At 39.5% G+C, this 18,549-nt stretch overlaps 2 protein-coding genes across 3 annotated transcripts in view; both read left to right on the plus strand.

Moving 5' to 3' along the window:
• The window catches only part of MAP2K5 (mitogen-activated protein kinase kinase 5), a 271,699-nt gene that overhangs the window by 200,616 nt on the left and 52,534 nt on the right, over positions 1-18,549 (plus strand). For both annotated transcript variants that reach the window (XM_061430173.1, XM_061430172.1), the window contains 2 exons: positions 3,908-3,934; positions 4,246-4,278. In XM_061430173.1, the coding sequence (XP_061286157.1) occupies positions 3,908-3,934; positions 4,246-4,278 (60 nt within the window). The remainder of the gene's footprint in view (positions 1-3,907; positions 3,935-4,245; positions 4,279-18,549) is intronic.
• Positions 7,262-7,646, plus strand: LOC133255676 (HIG1 domain family member 1A, mitochondrial-like). Its single transcript, XM_061430174.1, has one exon. The coding sequence runs from the start codon at positions 7,338-7,340 to the stop codon at positions 7,617-7,619; it is 282 nt and encodes a 93-aa protein (XP_061286158.1). The 5' UTR covers positions 7,262-7,337; the 3' UTR covers positions 7,620-7,646.

Genomic DNA, 18,549 nt, shown 5'->3' on the forward strand with positions numbered 1-18,549 from the left:
GTCACATATAAATCTCTCCGACAAGAGCTGCAGGGCAAGCCATAATTTCAGAGAGTAAAAGAGAAAATGAAAGCTCAAGCTGGTATCTTCTCTAAGTTCCATAGGTGGATTCATTTTAGTTTTCTGATTGTGCTTCTGAATATAATGTAAAAGGGCTGGTAGCAAGGTCTGTCTACCATCGTGTGTGTAAAAAGTACCTCTCCAGAGACAGAAGCATAATGAGAACCTTCCAAAGTTGCTTTTTTATCACCAGAGTCATTGACTAAATAATTGAGGCCCCGTAAGTAAACTTTTGCATCGGTAATTTCCTTTCCAGGTTCATTTTCCAGATTCACAGGTCATATTACAGGAGCTTTTTAAATTGCCAGCTGTATGGTCCTCTCAAGGAAATATAAGACCCAACTGATATTTAGGCCTGCCTGTTGTGAAGTCATTCTTCCTCATTTAGACACATAAAGGTCTGTCTTATGTTAGAATGAGGCATCCCCTGTTAGTGTAGCTTAAAATCTTGGATCTAATAGCTGATGAACAGAAAAAAAAAAGCTATGCCCAGAAGAGAGGAGAGGTTTATCTAACTAGTGTTTCAAAATGCTGCTGGTTCTAGAAACTGATAAGCAAAGTCTATGACTGGAGCAATTATCGTTCTGTTCTTTGTCCCCAATTATTAGTTAGACATGGAAAACTCAGTATGAGCAAAATGTGTAGGCAGGAAGGCGGACTTGGACAAGTTAAGTTATAAACAGCATCTCATATGTTGGGAGGTACAGGCAGTACATCAGCCCTAACAATGTTATTGTGTCCCTCTGAACTCTGCTCTCGGAGCTAAGCATTTGGAAGGCAGACCCAGAATAAAGAGAGGCATTCACGAAGCTAACATTTTATATTGAGAACCCTTAGTACCCCTTTTAATGTGCTATAAAACCAGGGGCTTCGCTTTTTCATGAACTGTGTGCAAACGCAGAAGCAGTGACTGGAGGTTGACTCTGTTTGGGTCTGTTTTATGGTTGCCGCGCCTGTACAGTAATGTGATCTTGAAAAAGGTAAACAACAAAGAGTTTAGCAGTGAAAAATACGCCTAATATAAATACAGCCAAGTACATGGCACTTCAGAATTTGAAAAATATGACCCTGGCGTTAAATTTTCTGGTGGAATTAACAGAGGAACAGAATATAGCATTTAAGGCCATATATCTGAGACAGAGAAAGGAGATAATACATCTAACTCTATGGTCTATGTGGCATTCATATAAAAAAAAAGCACAGTAGCTTTATTTAATTGAGAAAATGAATCAATTACAATGATGTTGCATCATCAGATTCTTGTGAAATAGAAGATATAAGTCACTGCATTGTGTAACAGTGTTAAAAAGTAATTGAGTATCTTAAGCATTTTGAATCAATTTCAGGTACTGGCACTGCTACCTTAATACAAAATTTATGAAGATGATTTCATATAATATGTTGCTATCAAAACCGTACAATAAAACTTGGTAACAATGTCTCTCTTTAAAAACCTGGGCGAAACAGTATGGTTATAAGATCATAAAACAGACTTTTGATATTGCTATTTCTCCTTTTCTTGTAGTAAAGAGAAAACGTTAAAAGAGTACAGTTTTAAGTGGTCTTAAACCATGCTTTTAACCCAAAGAATAGGGCAAGGTGGAGACTTCTTCCTAGGTCTCAGTCTATGAGGAAAATTCCATTTAGTTCACACAATGGATGTTCCTGGAAACCATGTCTCACAATCCATCACTGAATTCATTTTGAAACATATCACTTAAAATGTTTTCCTTGGAGAATTTGTAATCCCCCTGACTGCTGGAAATTTGTGGAAAAACATTGTCTTTGATGTCAAAAATGGTTTTCTAATTCGTGTTCATTACAAATAACTCTTGTTGGAAGTAGATATATCTCACTAAGAATGTTGGGGGCGTGGGTAATCTATGTGTACTTTAAAAACTACAGTTGGCCCTTGAACAACGAAGGGGTTCATCTGGGTTTAGTTTAGTTGGCCCCCCATGTCTGAATATCTGAGGTTCCTTCACATCCATGGATTCAACCAACCATGAACCATTGAGTGCTGTAGTATTTACTAATGAAAACTAGCCTCGTGTAAGTGGGCCTGCACATTTCAAACCCGTGTCGTTCAAGGACCAACTGTAAAAGCAAGCACCAAAGATATCTCATAGGAGAATTTGCCTGGGGTTTTCCTGATGTTTTTAAAGGTGCTGTGGCTTTTTACTAAAATCCTAACCACTCCAAGGTGCTAGTTAAGAGCTGTATTCCTTTTTAATGTAAACATTTCCCTGCAGATCCTTATACAGAAGAACACACTGACTAGAGGAATAAGAAGGCACAGTAATTCATGACAGTATTCAGTAGGAACTACCAAAGTAGACTAAGACCCAATCCACCTCGGATGGAAGTTTCAGGGAGTTGTGCCTGGGGAGGGCATGATGCGGAGCCAAGAGCAGGAAAGAGAGGATACCATGTTCAGTTAAGATAACACATGGGAAAGCACTTTTTAAAACACTCAAGCACTGGGTGGGAGGGTCTGCTGACCAGCCATAGGGATGCAAAAGAAATGAAGAAATATGGCTTCTGCCCTGGAGAAGCTCAACAGTCCAGTTGAGAAGAACCCGTGTGCCCAAACTGATAATTTATCAACTTTACCATGCCAAATATAAACACATGTGAATCCAGTTGTTTTTAAGGAATGCTGTGATGTAGGCGGATATGATGCTGGAAAGAAGGGAGCATGGGAGAGGCCCCAGAACAACCACAGCCAGATCCTGAGGCCTTGGGCCTGCCCCAACCTCTGGGAGGCCCAGTTTTTCCCATCATAGAGTAGAGATGACCATCCTTGCCAGACTCAGGATGGTTGTGCAATCTAATGATAATGTGTATGTGAAAGAACTTTTAAAGGCACCATTAAAAGCATATAAGAAACTATTAATTAATTTACCTATATTTTACCAGCTTGTTAAAGCACAGTCTATCCCAGCAAATAACTGACCCCTAGGTAATTACATATAAGCCCTGAAATTTTCCTCCTTAGGAAAACTAATACCTGGGACTCCATTTGCATTGAGTTTGTAGTAACTGTAAGGCAGTTTTTTTAGGGGGGTGGTTGGAGGAGGAGGGACACTTAAGTGTTTAATACTTTAACTACTAAGTGGATGTTTTATTAATTTAGTGACTTTCTAAGAGATGTGGTTTATCGGTGTTAGCTGTGTGAGCATCCTGCCTCCAGAACAGGCATTCCTCTTTGACTCAGCTCTCTTCCCCTAAAAAGCAGTGTTAAAACTTGCGTGCATTTGATTTTCCCAGAAAGCATTGCTGCCCTGGAAACAAGCTGGAGGAACTTTGGAAAAGGTGGAGTCCTCACCCACTCTTGAGTCAGAGGCAAATACTTCAACCACATAATTAAAGTTTTCTTCACAAAATAGGGGATTGTGAGCAGACACTGGCAGGAATCCAAAATTCTAATTTCTGACTATGATTTAATTTCAATTTTAAATAAATCGGTTTTTAATTTAAAAAGAGTGAGCTTCATAACATTAGCAATGATTGCAACATTAAGCCCAGTGTTCACAATCTAGCAATATAAAACATTATTTATATCTGAATCGTAAACAGCCTTTTGAAATGGATTATGGTTTTTCTCCCTATTCTAATACAACCTGGAGGGTACTAAAAAGTGTTGTGTGAAATTAACATTCTGCTGACTTTCGCCTATAAATGAGAAGCGAGCTATTAACATTTGTGTATTTTCATTATGTAAATTGTGTTAACACATGCCCACAAATTGCCACCAGCAATGCAATAATTTTCTCTCAGTGATCATAATGTGTCCAAGTGAGTCATTTTGATTATGACATGCTAATTACATATTGCCTTTTTTCAGATTCAGAAAAACCAGGGATCTTTAATGGTAAGCTTTATGAGTTCAGAAAAAAATTCACTTTTCTTTTTCCTGATGGCTGCTTCCTTTGCATGCTTGAATGCCTTGTTTTAAACTTAGCAAATTGCATTTTGAAGAAAATGCAAACCTTTAACTGCCTGTATTAGATTAGGTACCATTAGAAATAATAGAACATCCTGAGCATCAATGTTTTTATAAGAGTTTGCTGTTGTTGATTAATCTTGCTATATTTTATTGCATTAATGATTTTTTCTTTCCACTCCACTGTAAAGATATTGCATAGAGGCTAATACTTTTTCCTCTCTTCTTTCCCATTGCAGCCTCTCCAGCTTCTGCAGTGCATTGTTGATGAGGTGAGGCATCGTCTTATGTGCTTTCACTCCTAAAGTCATTCCTAATGGTGTGGAAAGCTTATATTTTGTTTCCTAATGAAGCACAGTGCCCAACATCCTCAGAGCAAGTTGTGTTGTATGGCTCTGAGCTGTGTTACGTGAACTGGCCTTGTCCTGAATCCCGCTCTTCTGATGCCGGCTGAGGATCTCTGCCAAAACAGACTATCCTACAGGCTGGTCCTTGGGGGTATCAGAAGCCCTAAAGACAAAACATGATAATATTAATTTATCCTCTCTCTGGCCAGATGGGGATGGAGCCGGAAATTAAAGTGGTACCATTTTTTTTTTCTGTAACAGATATTTAAAGTCATTCAGGAGACAAGGGTCAGAGTTGAACAGCAGAAATAAGCTGGATAAAATTTGTCCTCCTTGCTTTACTTACCCAAAGCATAGCAGAGTGACAAAAGCGTTGAAAAGCTCTAGGTCAACAATTCAGCTTTAATTCCTCATTAGGCATTTCCCCTGAACATACTCCTGACTTTTTGTGCTTGTAACTGGTATTCTCACATGTTAAGTCACCCTACCTCTGATCATCCTTATCCATCAAGTTTCACTGTCCCTTTGCCTTCATGGAGTTAAGCTACCTGAATTTCATTCTCAGTCAGCTTTCTACTTTTGACTCTGACTTTGAATTCCTTTTTTTCTGTAAATTAGCAGTCTTATGGTATACACGATTCCAATTAAGAAACATTGATGTTTTGTAGAAACAGTTTTTCTGGGCTTGGGCTCGCCTGCTAGCAGTGTTTATTTTTTAAACTTTAATTTTACAATATTTGAAATGCCTGTAGTGAAGGCGATAAATGTTTCAGATAGGAAAGTTTGAAAGAAAAAAAATCGTAATTCATAATTATTCCTCTCAATTAAACATCTGTATAACCAGTTATGAGATTTGGGAGAAAAAATAAAGATCCTCCTAGGAAAAAAACAAACACATACACATATCACAACAATAGTAAGAATGGGCTCCAGCATCCTTAATGGCTGCATCAGTCAGTCCATATATCCCATGCAAGCCATAAACCATGTTAGTGCAAAAATGAAGGCACCATCCGGAAACAAATGGAGGCCCCATTATCTCAAATATCAGACAGACCTCCTGGATCTAACAGCTCATCAATGTCTTCTGTCATCTTAGATTCTGAAGGCCTCCCATCCCCATCAGAATTCTCCTAATTAAACTGATTTTCCTGAGCTCCCCCTTCAGGATTGCTTAGGAAAGTGTCCCGGGAAATTTGGCCTACCCAGTCAAGTGCGCAGCCTGCCACATTTCCTGGGCTCTACTGTTCTTGGTCTGCCAGACTCTTGGGCATCAGAACATTCAGGTACAGATATATTCTCCAATAATACAGGTATTGCTGGAGCGCTCACTTGAAGATTTTCTGGATCAAGTGGATATTTGTATTCCTTATTTAAAGTAGCGGTGATTGCTATTAATTGTAAAATATTTTACTTGTTTGAGTTGGGCAAAATCTTGAGACTTTTGAAATCATCATAGGGAGATTTTCTAAGGAGAGAAGGTCTATGTGATGAAGGACAATAGCTTATAACTTAAATAGTATGTTTTTCTTTATAGTGCTTCTTCCTCAGGTGAGAGAAAACTGTAACTTAAGACATCTAAAAACATTGATATCTTTTTTTATGAAGACTTGGGAAATTCACATATATCTTTAAAACAAACAGAAGTTGATCTTGGAACCAGCTGATGGTTGGTAATAAGAGTATTAGGAATGAGTTGGCCAGATGACCTGCCTTAGGCAAGGTGCGTCATAGCTTCTAAGAAAGGAGGGTTTGGTGGGATCCTTTCATTACTGTGCTTGTCCCACGGTTGTTAGATTTCTCATTGCTGTAAAACAGTGCTTCTCAAAGGGTATGGGTAGTTCAAGGACTAACTACATCAGGATTATCTAAGACAGTTGTTTAAAATGCAGACTCTTGGACCTAAATCACTGAATTTGACCTTCTAGGAACAGAGCCCAGGAATCTACATTTTCCTAGCTTCCCAAGTAATTTTGCACAATAGAGTTTGAGAACCTCTTCTATTAATATAATGCCTAAGTCTGCCCTTGTGGATCCCAGAGGACAATTAACTATCTATCTTCATTAACATCTGACATTTAGGGCTTCTATTTCTGAGTCAGTATAACCAGCCAGGATTTGAACCATCTTACTCCTTGGGTATGGAATATACCCCATTATAAAATGGCTCTCCAATGAGCCTATACTGTTTCTCTTAGGAAAAAATTAACAATCAAAAAGGACCACCCTCAAAGGAATGTAATTCAGATAAGATGGGTATATTTGGAGTCATGTACAAAATAGCTAATAAGCAAAGCCCAGTGTAATGTACTTTATTTATTATTATGTGGCTGTCCCTTGACCTCCTAGCATGGCCTGGCAAAGAATGAAGAAGTAATAAAACAACATCATGTGGATAGGAGGTGGTGCTAGAGTGGCCAGGGGTGAACCTCAGGAGTTGGGAGTCAGGAGATGGAATTGTGGGACAAAGCGAGTTAGCCATTTTAGATCCAGATAGAAGACAACAAAAGTTAAACCAGAGGAGTAAGAGCCATGAACATGAAATTTGAACCACAGAATAGGAACTGGAAGGGTAGCCAAAGAACCAGGAGGGCGGCGGGGGGAGGGGGGTGCAGTTTATCCAGCTTGGACCTGGCTAACTCAGCATGTGAGTGCTGTCTTAGAGTCACCGTATTTGCCTCAGAGTTGCTTCTCTCAAAAGAACTTCTTACTGTAAAACTTATAACGAGGTCCACTGCAAGTCCTTGAATGCCTGAGTTGTAAAGTACTGCAGTTTGCTGTCAGTCTTGTGTGTCTGTGTGTGCCGTGTTGCCTTGGCCATCTGATGTCTTTGGGAGATAAGGGGGCCCTTACTGTCAAGGTAACTGATAACTGCTTTAAGCTCTGACATCAGTGAGAAAATGTGCACTTTTAGAAAGAATGTTTCTGAGAATACGGTAGGAACCTGAAACGTCTTGAAGTTGTCTGAAGAGTCTTCAATCACTATGTCAAGCGACACAGATATTTCTCTTTCTTCATATGATGAAGATCAGGGATCTAAACTTATCCGAAAAGCTAGAGAGGCACCATTTGTCCCCATTGGAATGGCAGGTTTTGCAGCAATTGTTGCATATGGATTATATAGATTGAAGAGCAGGGGACATACTAAAATGTCTGTTCACCTGATCCACATGCGTGTGGCAGCCCAAGGCTTTGTTGTGGGAGCAATGACTCTTGGTATGGGCTATTCCCTGTATCAAGAATTCTGGGGGAAACCTAAACCTTAGAAGAGGAGACGCTATCTTGGTCGTCTTGGTGGTGCTTGCTTTAGTTAGACATCTCATATTGAGGTTATATGTTTATGCTGAAAATAAATTGTTTGAGTCAGACAAGAACATGGTAATTTGAAAATTGGCCTCCTTTCTTGCAGGCTTGATTTGCCTGGTGACCAAGTTACTGGTGACTAGTTCACTAGCTAGGTCATTCAGGGGAGTCAGACCAGCACAAAAGAAACATGTCACTTTTAAATACACTTGATAGTGGTACCTGTCCACCTTCTTAAACTCTTCTGTTGAAATTAGTTCTAAAGAAGACAACATGTCAATCCTGAAAATGCTCCCAGTTGCTGCAGAATATCATATGCTTTTGATGTAATGTAGGAATCCTATTTACCCCAGTTAATGTAACTTTCTGACGGCCTTGTGGACTGAGTACTGTTTTAAGGGCTGGTTGGCTGTTGAGGAACCCTTTCAGAACAGTGCATGGAATACAACATTATAAACCTCCCTGCAAGTCTGTGTGTGTTTTTAAACCAAAACTAAAAAGCTGGTAACAGAGCCACTTTGAAGTAGTATTTATTTTAGAATCATAAACATGAGAGTAACTTAACTTGTGGATCCCTTTTAGCTCTTTAGTAATTGCAGAATTATATTTTGCTGCTGTTATATTAGAATAATTTTAAATTATTTTGAAACATGTATTTTAAGTGCTAATGCAAAGGTAAATGAAAAACACTTTTTAAATGTGTGCAGTATGTTTATTTTCTCCAAAAGTATCAACTAAATAAAATCCCTACAATGGAAGTCATTGATGAGCAAGCTGGTTTGGTCAGACATTATACAAACTTTGGTATATCACAGAATGCTTTGTTGTACTTGTGAATTCTCGTCTAACCTGAATTTACATTCCATGGTGATAACATGGTAAATGTAGTGTTATTAAAGTAAATGAACACATAAAAAAAAAAAGAAAGAAAGAATGTTTCTAAAATGTTTTTGCTTTTGGCACCCTATTGATAAAGTGTGGTGCATTCCATTTTTCACTGATATAAAGGTTTCATTGTATCGTAACCTTTTCTTGATGACTCAGGTCCATGTTTTGAACACAGCACTGAACTAAACTTTGATGTATTGATGTCCTATAGGGTTATAGAATTGTGGGGATCCTGCCTTTCTCTTTTAGTGAATTTCCTAGCCATTTTGCCTGTGTTATTTTGCTTTGGCACTCAGCAGTATGCTTGGGCTTTTTGAGGTGTATAGAACCATTTGCTCCCAGACTAAATGGCCCTACAAGGATATGCTGATCTGCTTCATGCTTTTCTTGTGTTCTCTCTTGTGATCACCTCTGTTTTCTGTGGTGACTTGACTTGTTAGTGACTACTAACATTCTTGTCAGTGACTCCTTGTTAGCCTGATGATCTGATCATCTTGTCTTCAGTCTTTACACTCCTCACAGTGACTGATAGCAAAACTGAAAGGTATCAAATGAAATTGGATACCCAAGTGCTATGTGTAAGGTCAAACACACTCATCTGAGAAGAGCAAATAAGACTGATGAAGTAAAATGAGTGGACATGTGTTCATTCATTTCAGCAGATAGTTCTCAAAAGTGTCGACTGTATACTAGCCCAAGTTGACCAGACCATGCTCAGGACAGCCTCCAAGACCAGAGGGAATTGGGCTTCTGGGCAAGGCTCCCAGGTCAACTGCAAATTAGGTGAGTCAGGGTAGAAAGGCAGAGGCACAGTCGCAGATCCTGGGCCAATGCGGTGTGCCAGGACCCAGGAGGCTATGTAGCCATCCAGAGCTCTCCCTAGCACCTGGGCTCCCAGTTTGACTGGCAACAAAGGACTGGCCACACTGGTGATGGTAGATGGGAACAGAGAGGTGATAGCTGAGTCACCGAAATCCAGGGCTGGCTGGAGCCAGCCAGGAAATCAGTGAATTGAGGTGCTGGAAACTACAAAGATTGAAGTGGGCACTTCCCCCGTGAGCCTACCCAGCCACAGACTTGGAAAAGATAATGGTGCGGAAATGAGTAATTATGCTTCCGCATAGGGTGAGTACTGTACAACCCAGGAACAGGAGGGTTTGTTCTACCAGAAGAGTATGTGTTCTGGGGGTAGATTAAGAGAGGGCCTTGAGGAGACGTGGCATTTAAGCTAGGTCCTAAAGCATGAATAGAAGTTCACAAGGTCCAATGTCAGACAGAAGGGCTTGAAACTGTCTGGCAAGTCATTTTTGAGTTCACAGATGTATTTCATAATGTTCAGGATATCTAAAATATGACAGCCAGAAAAAAAATGGATTATTACTCTGAGTATATATATATGTATTTCAAGCATATTACAGCTAAAAATAAATTTCTCTCTAACATCTGTAGGTGCTCAGCAGGACAGTTAACAAATTTCTGATATATACCTCTGTTTACTTATTCCTTTTACTAGGAAAAAGTGAATTCCTGTAAGTCATGATCAGAAGTATCTTCTACATAATAGGTTATAAAATCAACACAAAAAAATTGGTTGTGAGACTCCTCTGCTGGTCCAGTGGTTAAGACTCTGCCTGCCAGTGCAGGGGACATGGGTTCAATCCCTGCCTGGTCCAGGAAGATTCCACATGCCACAGGACATCTAAGCCCATGCGCCACAACTGCTGAGCCTGTGGTCCAGAGCCCACGAGCCGCAACTACAGAGCCCTCATGACAGACCACTGCAGCCTTAGAGCCTTAGAGCATGTGCTCCGCAACAAGGGAAACCACACAGTGAAAAGCCTGCACAGCACAACTCGAGGGTAGCGCCCGCTTGCCACAGCTAGAAAAATCAGTTGTAACTCTTCATATTAGTAACCCAAAATGAGTGATTCAAAAGTGAAATTAAGAAAACAATTCAAGTTAGTTAGCATCAAAAATGATCAAATAGTCATGAATAAATTTAACAGAAGTAGAAAACTTCCACATTGAAAATTACAAAACATGTTTGAAAGAAATTAAAAGACTTTAACAGAAAAATATCCCAGATTCATGGAATGGAAGACTTAGTGCTGTTAAGATGGCAGTACCTCCCAACTGCTCTAAAGACTCAATACAATCCCAGTGGATTCTTGTAGAAATGAACGAGTTGATCCCAGAATTTATATGGAAATGCAGAGGAGTCAGAGTATCCAAAGCAGTCTCAGGGGGAGAAAAAACAAAGAGGATTCAAACTTCCTGAGTTTGAAACATATTACAAGTTACAGTAATCAAGATAAGGGTGGTTCTGGCATCAGAATAAATGTGTGGAATGTCCTGTCCAGCTGAAAAGGACTGCTAAGTACAGATCATCATAGAGAAACTTATTTCTGTTTTCTATTTTTTAACTTTGACATTTGTATTGAGGTATAATTTATATAACATAAAATCTGTTCTTATAAAGTGTACAGTTCAGTTCCAGAACATTTTCATCACTTCACAAAGAAACCCAGTACCTGTTAATAGTAACTCCTGGTACCTCTCTCTCCTCCAATCCCTGGCAACCACTAACTAATCTATTTTCCTTCTCTGTGAATTTCCCTGTTGTGGACATTTAATATAAAATTGGACATGTAATATCTGGCATTTTGTGTTTGGTTTCTTTCATTTAGCGTAATATTTCCAAGGTACATCCATGTTGAGGTATTTGTCCGTATTTATGGTCAGGTAACACTCCCTTGTATGGATGTACCACATTTTTGTCTGTCTTTCATCAGTTGATTAACATTTGGGCTGTTTCCACTTTTTGACTATCAGGAATAATGTTGCTGTGAACATTTGTGTACAAATTTATATGTGGATGTATGTTTTTAAATCTCTTGGTTATATGTACCCCATAGTGGAATTGCTGGGTCACACGAAAATCCTGTTTAACTTTTTTTTTTTTTTCATTTTAACAGCGTTTATTGCTTAATATTATCCAAGTAGTACATGTTTAGAAAACCATAGGCAAGTAAAGTACAGGAAAATGCCAGGGTCACCCATAGTCACCTATCCAGTGGTGGGCCCGATCACACTCTTTCTGTACATCCTTTATACCTTTGTTTTCTCTTATATGTGTATTAACATTGTATTTCACTTTTTGATGAACTTCCAAACTGCATTTTACAGCAATTGTACCATGTTACATTCCCATCAGCAATGTATGAGGATTCAGATTTCTCCATGTTCTTGTCAACACTTGTTATTTTCAGTTTTGTTTTTTTTTTAATTGTAGTCATTCTGATGGATATGAAGTAGTCTCTCATTGTGGTTTTGATTTGCATTTCCCTTATGACTTAATGATATTGAGCATATTTTCATGTGTTTATTAATTGTTTGAATATCTTCTTTTCACTTCTATTCAAGTGCATTTTCTCTTTTTAAATTGTTTTTTATTTTTAAATTACTAGTTTTGAGTTCTTAGAGTTCTTTATGTACTCTGGATACTCGATTCTAAATCTTCTCTCCCATACTATGGATTGTTTTTTCACTTTCTTGATGGTGTCCTTTGACACATGAAAGTTAAAATATATATATACATATATGTGTGTGTGTGTGTGTGTGTATATATATATATTTTAACTTTGAGGCCTTTCTGGTTTGATCACAGGTTAGGAAGCTTAGATCTCCACACTGTCCCCATCCCACCTCTGGCAACCACATAAAAGTCCTTAGAGTTCCTTAGATGACAGTTTGAAAACCACTGATTATAGCCCAAACAATCATTCTGTAAACCTGTATTAATCCCAGAGTTAGGTACAGGGGATAGGGAATTAGTTAAGATACAATTGCCAGTAGGCTCTGCTTTAGTTAAGGGGACAGGCTCGTAAGCAATCATATATGAGTTGAGTTGAGTTCAGTCGCTCAGTCACTTCCGACTCTTTGCGACCCCATGGGCTGTAGCCTGCCAGGCTTCCCTGCCATCACCAGCTTTAAACTGTAGCTAGTGTAAGTGGTATGAGACTTGATGAGCTCTCAGAGGAGTACAGTGACTGCTGTTTTACCTACTCACATAAATGAGCATGTATGATAAGACATTTAATGATGTTTGCAGCCAATAAATTCTAGAGTCTTCTGTCCATGGGATTTTCCTGGTAAGAATCCTGGAGTGGGTTGCCATTTCCTCTTCCAGGGAATCCTCCTGACTAGGGATCGAACCCAAGTCTCTAGCGTCTCCTGCATTGCCAGGCAGATTCTTTATCACTGAGTCACCTGGGAAGCCCCCTTATAAATTCCATGTGTACCCAAAGTGTAGACAAGGTGCAGGGGATACACAGAGAAGAGAGCTTGTAATGAAGCGGGTGGTAATATACCAATGGGCTCTACAGAGAAAGGAAGCCCCAGGGCCAGTAGGAGTTGGCCTCACAGATACTTGAGGCCCATATGGAGTTCAGCATGGCTGCAGTGCTTGGCAAAGTATTAAAACAGATGAAGCAACAGCCAGGTTTAGAAAAATCTTTAAACATTGTACCCAAAAGCATTTGCAGAAATGAAAGAGGAGGGGGTGGGTGAAAGGGTTTTAAGCAGAGAATCAACAGAACCAGATTTGTGTTTTAGAAAAGTCACTCTGACGGGCTTGTGGAAAGTGGATTGGGAACAACAGGAATTTACTGTGCTTATAGTCTTGATCAGAAAGTATGCAGACTTTTCACTAGGACAGCCTTAGCATGTTTGCAGGGTGTTTAGGAAATAGAATAAACTGAATTTGGTGAATAATTGGACGTAGGGGAGAGTGGGAGGATGGAATCAGAGGAGAAGCGTTTGGCATGGGCAGTCAGGGCCTCACTGAGATGGGGCACAGACACACACATACAGAGGAGATAATTAGCGTTTTGTTCATAGGACAGCACTAAGCACCTCGTTCAAAACTCAATTCCGGGCTTACCTGGAGGCTCAGTGGTAAAGAACCCACCTGCCAATGCAGGAGACACGGGTTCAATGCCTGATCCGGGAAGATCCCACATGCCTCAGAGCAACTAAGCCCACACGCCATAGCTACTGAGCCTGTGCTCTAGAGCCCACGAGCCACAGGTCCTGAAACCCACGTGGCCGGGAGCCCATGCTCTGCAACAAGAGAGGCCACTGCATAAGAGGTCCACACCCACACCTAGAGAGTAGTCCCTGCTTTGTGCAACTAGACAGAAACCCACACAGCATCAAAGACCCAACACAGTCAAAAATAAATAAAGTTATTTTTTGAAAAACTATCAATTCCTGTTTCAGACTCAATTATAAGAAATACATCAGCTAAAGTTTTAAGTTCCCAGGCTTTTTTATCGCCTGTCTTCCTAGTACTGTATCTATTCATAAGTATTTGTTGAATGAAATTTATGTGTAATTATAAGAAGTTACTACTTTTTTTAAGACTCAGAAAACCAAATCCAAAAAGTAATAGTGTATGATGAGGAGATACTTAGCTAATAAATACAGTCCTTTATCAAAACTCACAAGTCTGGCCTTAACCTTTATGATTTACCAGCTGTTTTCCACTGTGTTCCCAATGTCACATTGCTTTCCCACTACACTGTTTTACAGATGAGGAAACTGGGGGCCAAAGGACACAGCTCTTTTTATTACACTGTAACTGCCTTGATAGAAGCAAAAAGTGACAGCTGAACATTCTGGCATCAAAGGGAGAGATTATTTTTCAAAACTGTAAAAGAAGACAACTTAGAAAGCATTGCAGACATGCCCCCAGGGCAGAAGTATATTACAACACAGCACTGTCTATAAGAATGACTCCATGCCTGTAAAAAAGAATTGAATTCTCTTCTGCATATTCTGTTTAAGTTGGCAGGGAGGAGATTGACTTCTTTTAGAAAGATTTATGTATACAAAAGGATTGGCTATTAAACCACTATTACCTTTTAAAAATTCCTTCATGGAGAATCACTCCTTCTTAGGTTGACTGAGGGCTGGTTAACTGGGAAGCTGCTAGGGTATGCACATAGGTGCTTTCTGGGAGTGGAGGTAGGGGTGTGGATGTGTGAACTTGGCTGTCTCATAATACCTCCTTGGAATTCAAAGAGTGGTATTAACCAGCTCCAGAGGGAATAATACCCATTCATTTTTCGCCCGAGGGCCTTCACCATAATTCTGATTTCTGAAGTTAGCCAAGAGTAAAAGGAATACCCCCACCCTGCTTCCAGCATCCTAGGGTGGCCGGTTGCTTTCATAGAACGTAAATTGCAGGTAGTTTAAGTGAGACAAGAGTCGATGGCCTGAGCTGTCTGACAACCCATGCCTGCCTGGAGCTTCCCACCACAGTGGCTGGCACTCTAACCACTGGCTTAAATGGGTGTTGATGATGTGGGATTTCATGTTATTTGTGACTTGTACAACTTAATGACTGGGAGGCATTAGAAACTTGGTAAGTTAATACAAGTAGATACATAATAGTTGTATCCTCCTGCAGTATTGTTAACCAGATCTCTGTCTCAGAATGTCGGGAATGTATAATTGGGATCCTGAAAACCGATATTCCTCTTTTATGTAAGGCAATCTTTTGAAATCTAATACTTCTTTTGAAAAGTCTAGTATGTTTAAATTAATGCAGTTTGAGTGGTTTGAAGATTGAAAATAGGTTAGCATTAAGGCCATGATTCCTTTAGTAATTACTTTTTCTTTTGGTAATAACTGTTTCTTTTTTTTAATAACTGTTTCTTTAGAAATGACATTAACATTCTACCAAAACACAGCAGTAATCCAAAAGTTAATGTTCTGTTCATTTATAATTATATTTAATTCATATTTATGAGTTGTTGGGAGGAAGGAGAAAGAAGGAAGGAAATTTTTAAAATGTAACAGAAGAAGCAAGTTAAAAACAGAAATTTTCCTGATAGTCTGAAAAATATAGTCGTTTAAAGTGGGAAAAAATAATTTTTAAATACAGCTATATAAAATCAGATTTTATTAGCTACTGCTGAAAAATATATATATTTTTATTCTTAGTGGCACTGAATGAATTCAGTGGATAGATTTTTTTTTTTTTACTTCTTTTTTACTAATCAAAATATTAGCATAAACATCCCTATGATCTTGATCTTGGTAAGTCAATTAGATTAGTGTGTTTTTTTAGACAGGGAAAATTCTGCATCTTCAGTCATTGAACAAGTAGCTTTGTGTTGTTTTCTTTGAATTGTCCACGAAGCCTGATGTATTATTAATGAATTAATTTCTTGGTGGTGAAGGCTCGTGAATAGCTTCTGTGAATGGGCAGTTGCCTGGTGGGGCCAGTTTTGGCTGCTGTCATTTAACATGTGTTGCTCTATTGTGAAGTCTTATCCAGCCGTAGGACAGTGCTCGTTTAATCCACCGTGATGGGACCTATACACCCCGAGCCCACGTTGGATGCCAGGGTCAGTTACGCAGCAGCTCGGGCTGGGGCACTGCTCTGCCTCACTGCCGAGTCGCTGTAATCATTTTGCCTGCCGTTAATTTTCCCTAAACCAGGGGAAACATGTCTGTGAGCTGTACAAATGTTCTCAAAAGAGTCCAAACTGGTCGGCTGGGGTGTTGCCTCCATTCCAGAACGGAGGCAGCATTCCAGGGAGTGTTAAGCTCCTTCCTTCCTCCTGGAAATGGAAGCGTCTGGGCCCATGAGATCCCTGATGTTCTGAGGTCCAGAGTAGCAGATGGCATTATGATTTTCCAAATCCTGATGAACGTTCTAACTGAACTTGTTCATTTCACAGTATGTAGTTCTATTTTTTTCACTTCCTCTCCCTTCCTCCCCCTCTGTTCCTCTCTTTGTTCCTCTCATACTGGCTAATTTTAAACTGATTCAGTATCTCCTTTAGCCAGCTTTCAATCCTCTTGTCTTTGTGTTTATTGTATGGGACCAGGTATGGCACAATTTGACATACAATTCTCAACCTGCGACTCGCAGCTGACATCACCTTTGAATTGGTTTATAAAAATGTGTAAGCAGATACGGCCGACACTCCTGCACCGTGAAGCCGCTGGAAGTTCTGTTCTTTCCTGTATCTGTAGCTGGCAGTGTGGGTGGCACCGGCAGTAATTATTTTAACTAACAGTTGAGTGAACGTTCAGGAGGACACACAGTGTGGTGATGGGGACTTTGGATTTCAGCAAGTTCCCTGAGTCTATCTGGATAGCGTTCTGGCTTGTTGATTTTTCAGGACACGGACCTGCCAGGTTCTTGCCCTTGAACAGTATGTGGATGTAGTTCAGCTGTTTCAATGTTAACCCTTTACCAATGAAAAAAGGAATAATTCCTTTCATTTAGGAACTGTTAAGAGCTCTTTCACTCCTGGATTTTCCTCTTGCATTTTTGTTTAATATAGTTTATGATCTACCTTTAAGATTGCTTTTAATCAGCACTCCTACACATAGAGCCTGGTGAAATGGTAGTGTGTACATTAACATTATAATTTAGGTCTTGGATCAAACATGTGTAAGCTGGACTTTTCCTGAGGAAAAAAAACTAACCTTACCAGTATATGAAATTCAAACACTATATAGGGATTAGGTAAAACCACAGGTAGGAATTGCTGAATAATTACCTTTAGACTGGCCTGAACAGGAGGCTTCCCACGAGGGTGAGCTCATTTAATGGTTCCTAAAACTCAATCTTGTGGATGTCAGTGGTCATGCTTGATTATTTGCACCAGTGTTTTATGAAAAAGCAATAGAAATGCATTGGGAGGCTACAGGGAGAGTGGTAGGGAACAATAACAGGTTTACTTTTGTAAATGAAATCCCTTTGGTGTGAGACAAACATGTTTCTTTCTGCTATGCCTAACCCATTGAAAAGGAAGACAGATATGAATGTCAGTGTGTCTGTTGTATATGTGTGTGTACCATCAGATAGGCTCCTCTAAACAATACTGTGAACTATAGCTTATGACCAACAAGAGACCTAAAATAAAAAGAGGAAAAAAGATGTTCGTTGACTTGGGAAAAGAAGCAACTGCAAATATGGTTTTAAGAGATTAATCCATTTCAAGTTTTCCACCTACTAATTTTCAAGGAATTTTATGAAACACAAAGATCTTTGCCATATGTTTAGAAAATATCTGAGTAAATGTAAGTCTTTTAAATGACAAAAAAAAAAAAAGAAAGGGTTAGTTTTGACATAAATGACAAAGTTTATCTTCTGTTTTATCCCAGTACTGAAGAACTGCCAAAACATTTAGGAGAAAATGGGGAGGAGGGTGGGGACTGCATAATCTCAAATTTCAGAGGTTCCTTTAGAACTGTTTATTTATATTTTGTGTTTTTTATAAGCCGTCTGGTCGTGATGTTCTCTTGGCTAGTATCTGGTTATCCTATGATTTAACAGTTTGCGGGTAAGGTGGATGTTTCAGTGGTGAAAATTCTAGCCTTTTGCCCCTGGTTCCAGGTCCACCTGAGACAAGTTAAATGAGCTGATACTGTCAGCCAGGACCCAGTGGATAGAACTTCACACCCAAATGCCCACACGTGTAATTTGTCACTTCTGGCAACCCAGAGCATGGGGTGACCCGGCATGGAAATTGAATCATCTTTCACTTTCTCTGCTCAAGTCTTGATGTGGAGTGAGATGAGTAAGACAAGGGCTCCGTGGTCTCCAGCTGAAGAGGGTCAGAGGCTTCCTTTTCTGATGACGTCCATCTGCAAGCCTTCCTAAACTCAAAGCCTCTTTCTCACCCCAGTGCTGTCCATCATTGCATCCTGCAGATGAGATCAGTTCTATCTGATGGTGAAATCAAAAATAGACTTTAGGGTCAAAACACTTATTGTTCCCTGACAAAGTGACCACATTTTTAAGTAAACTAAGTGTTCTGAACAAGCATTGATTGAATTTGTATAAGCCTGGTGTGGAATTCTGATTTACTAATATATTAACCAGGCTGAATTACTCTCTGACTGAGCACTTGTCTGTCCATTTTCCACCTCTCTCTGATGAGATGTGACTGCCTTTTTCCCCCACTGGCTACAGTCGGT

Source organism: Bos javanicus, chromosome 10 (assembly GCF_032452875.1).
Source record: "Bos javanicus breed banteng chromosome 10, ARS-OSU_banteng_1.0, whole genome shotgun sequence".
Lineage (NCBI taxonomy): Eukaryota > Metazoa > Chordata > Mammalia > Artiodactyla > Bovidae > Bos > Bos javanicus.

Excerpts from the sequence above, each read along its gene's own strand:
- LOC133255676 (XM_061430174.1), top strand. The coding sequence starts at position 7,338 with ATGTCAAGCGACACAGATATTTCTCTTTCTTCATATGATGAAGATCAG.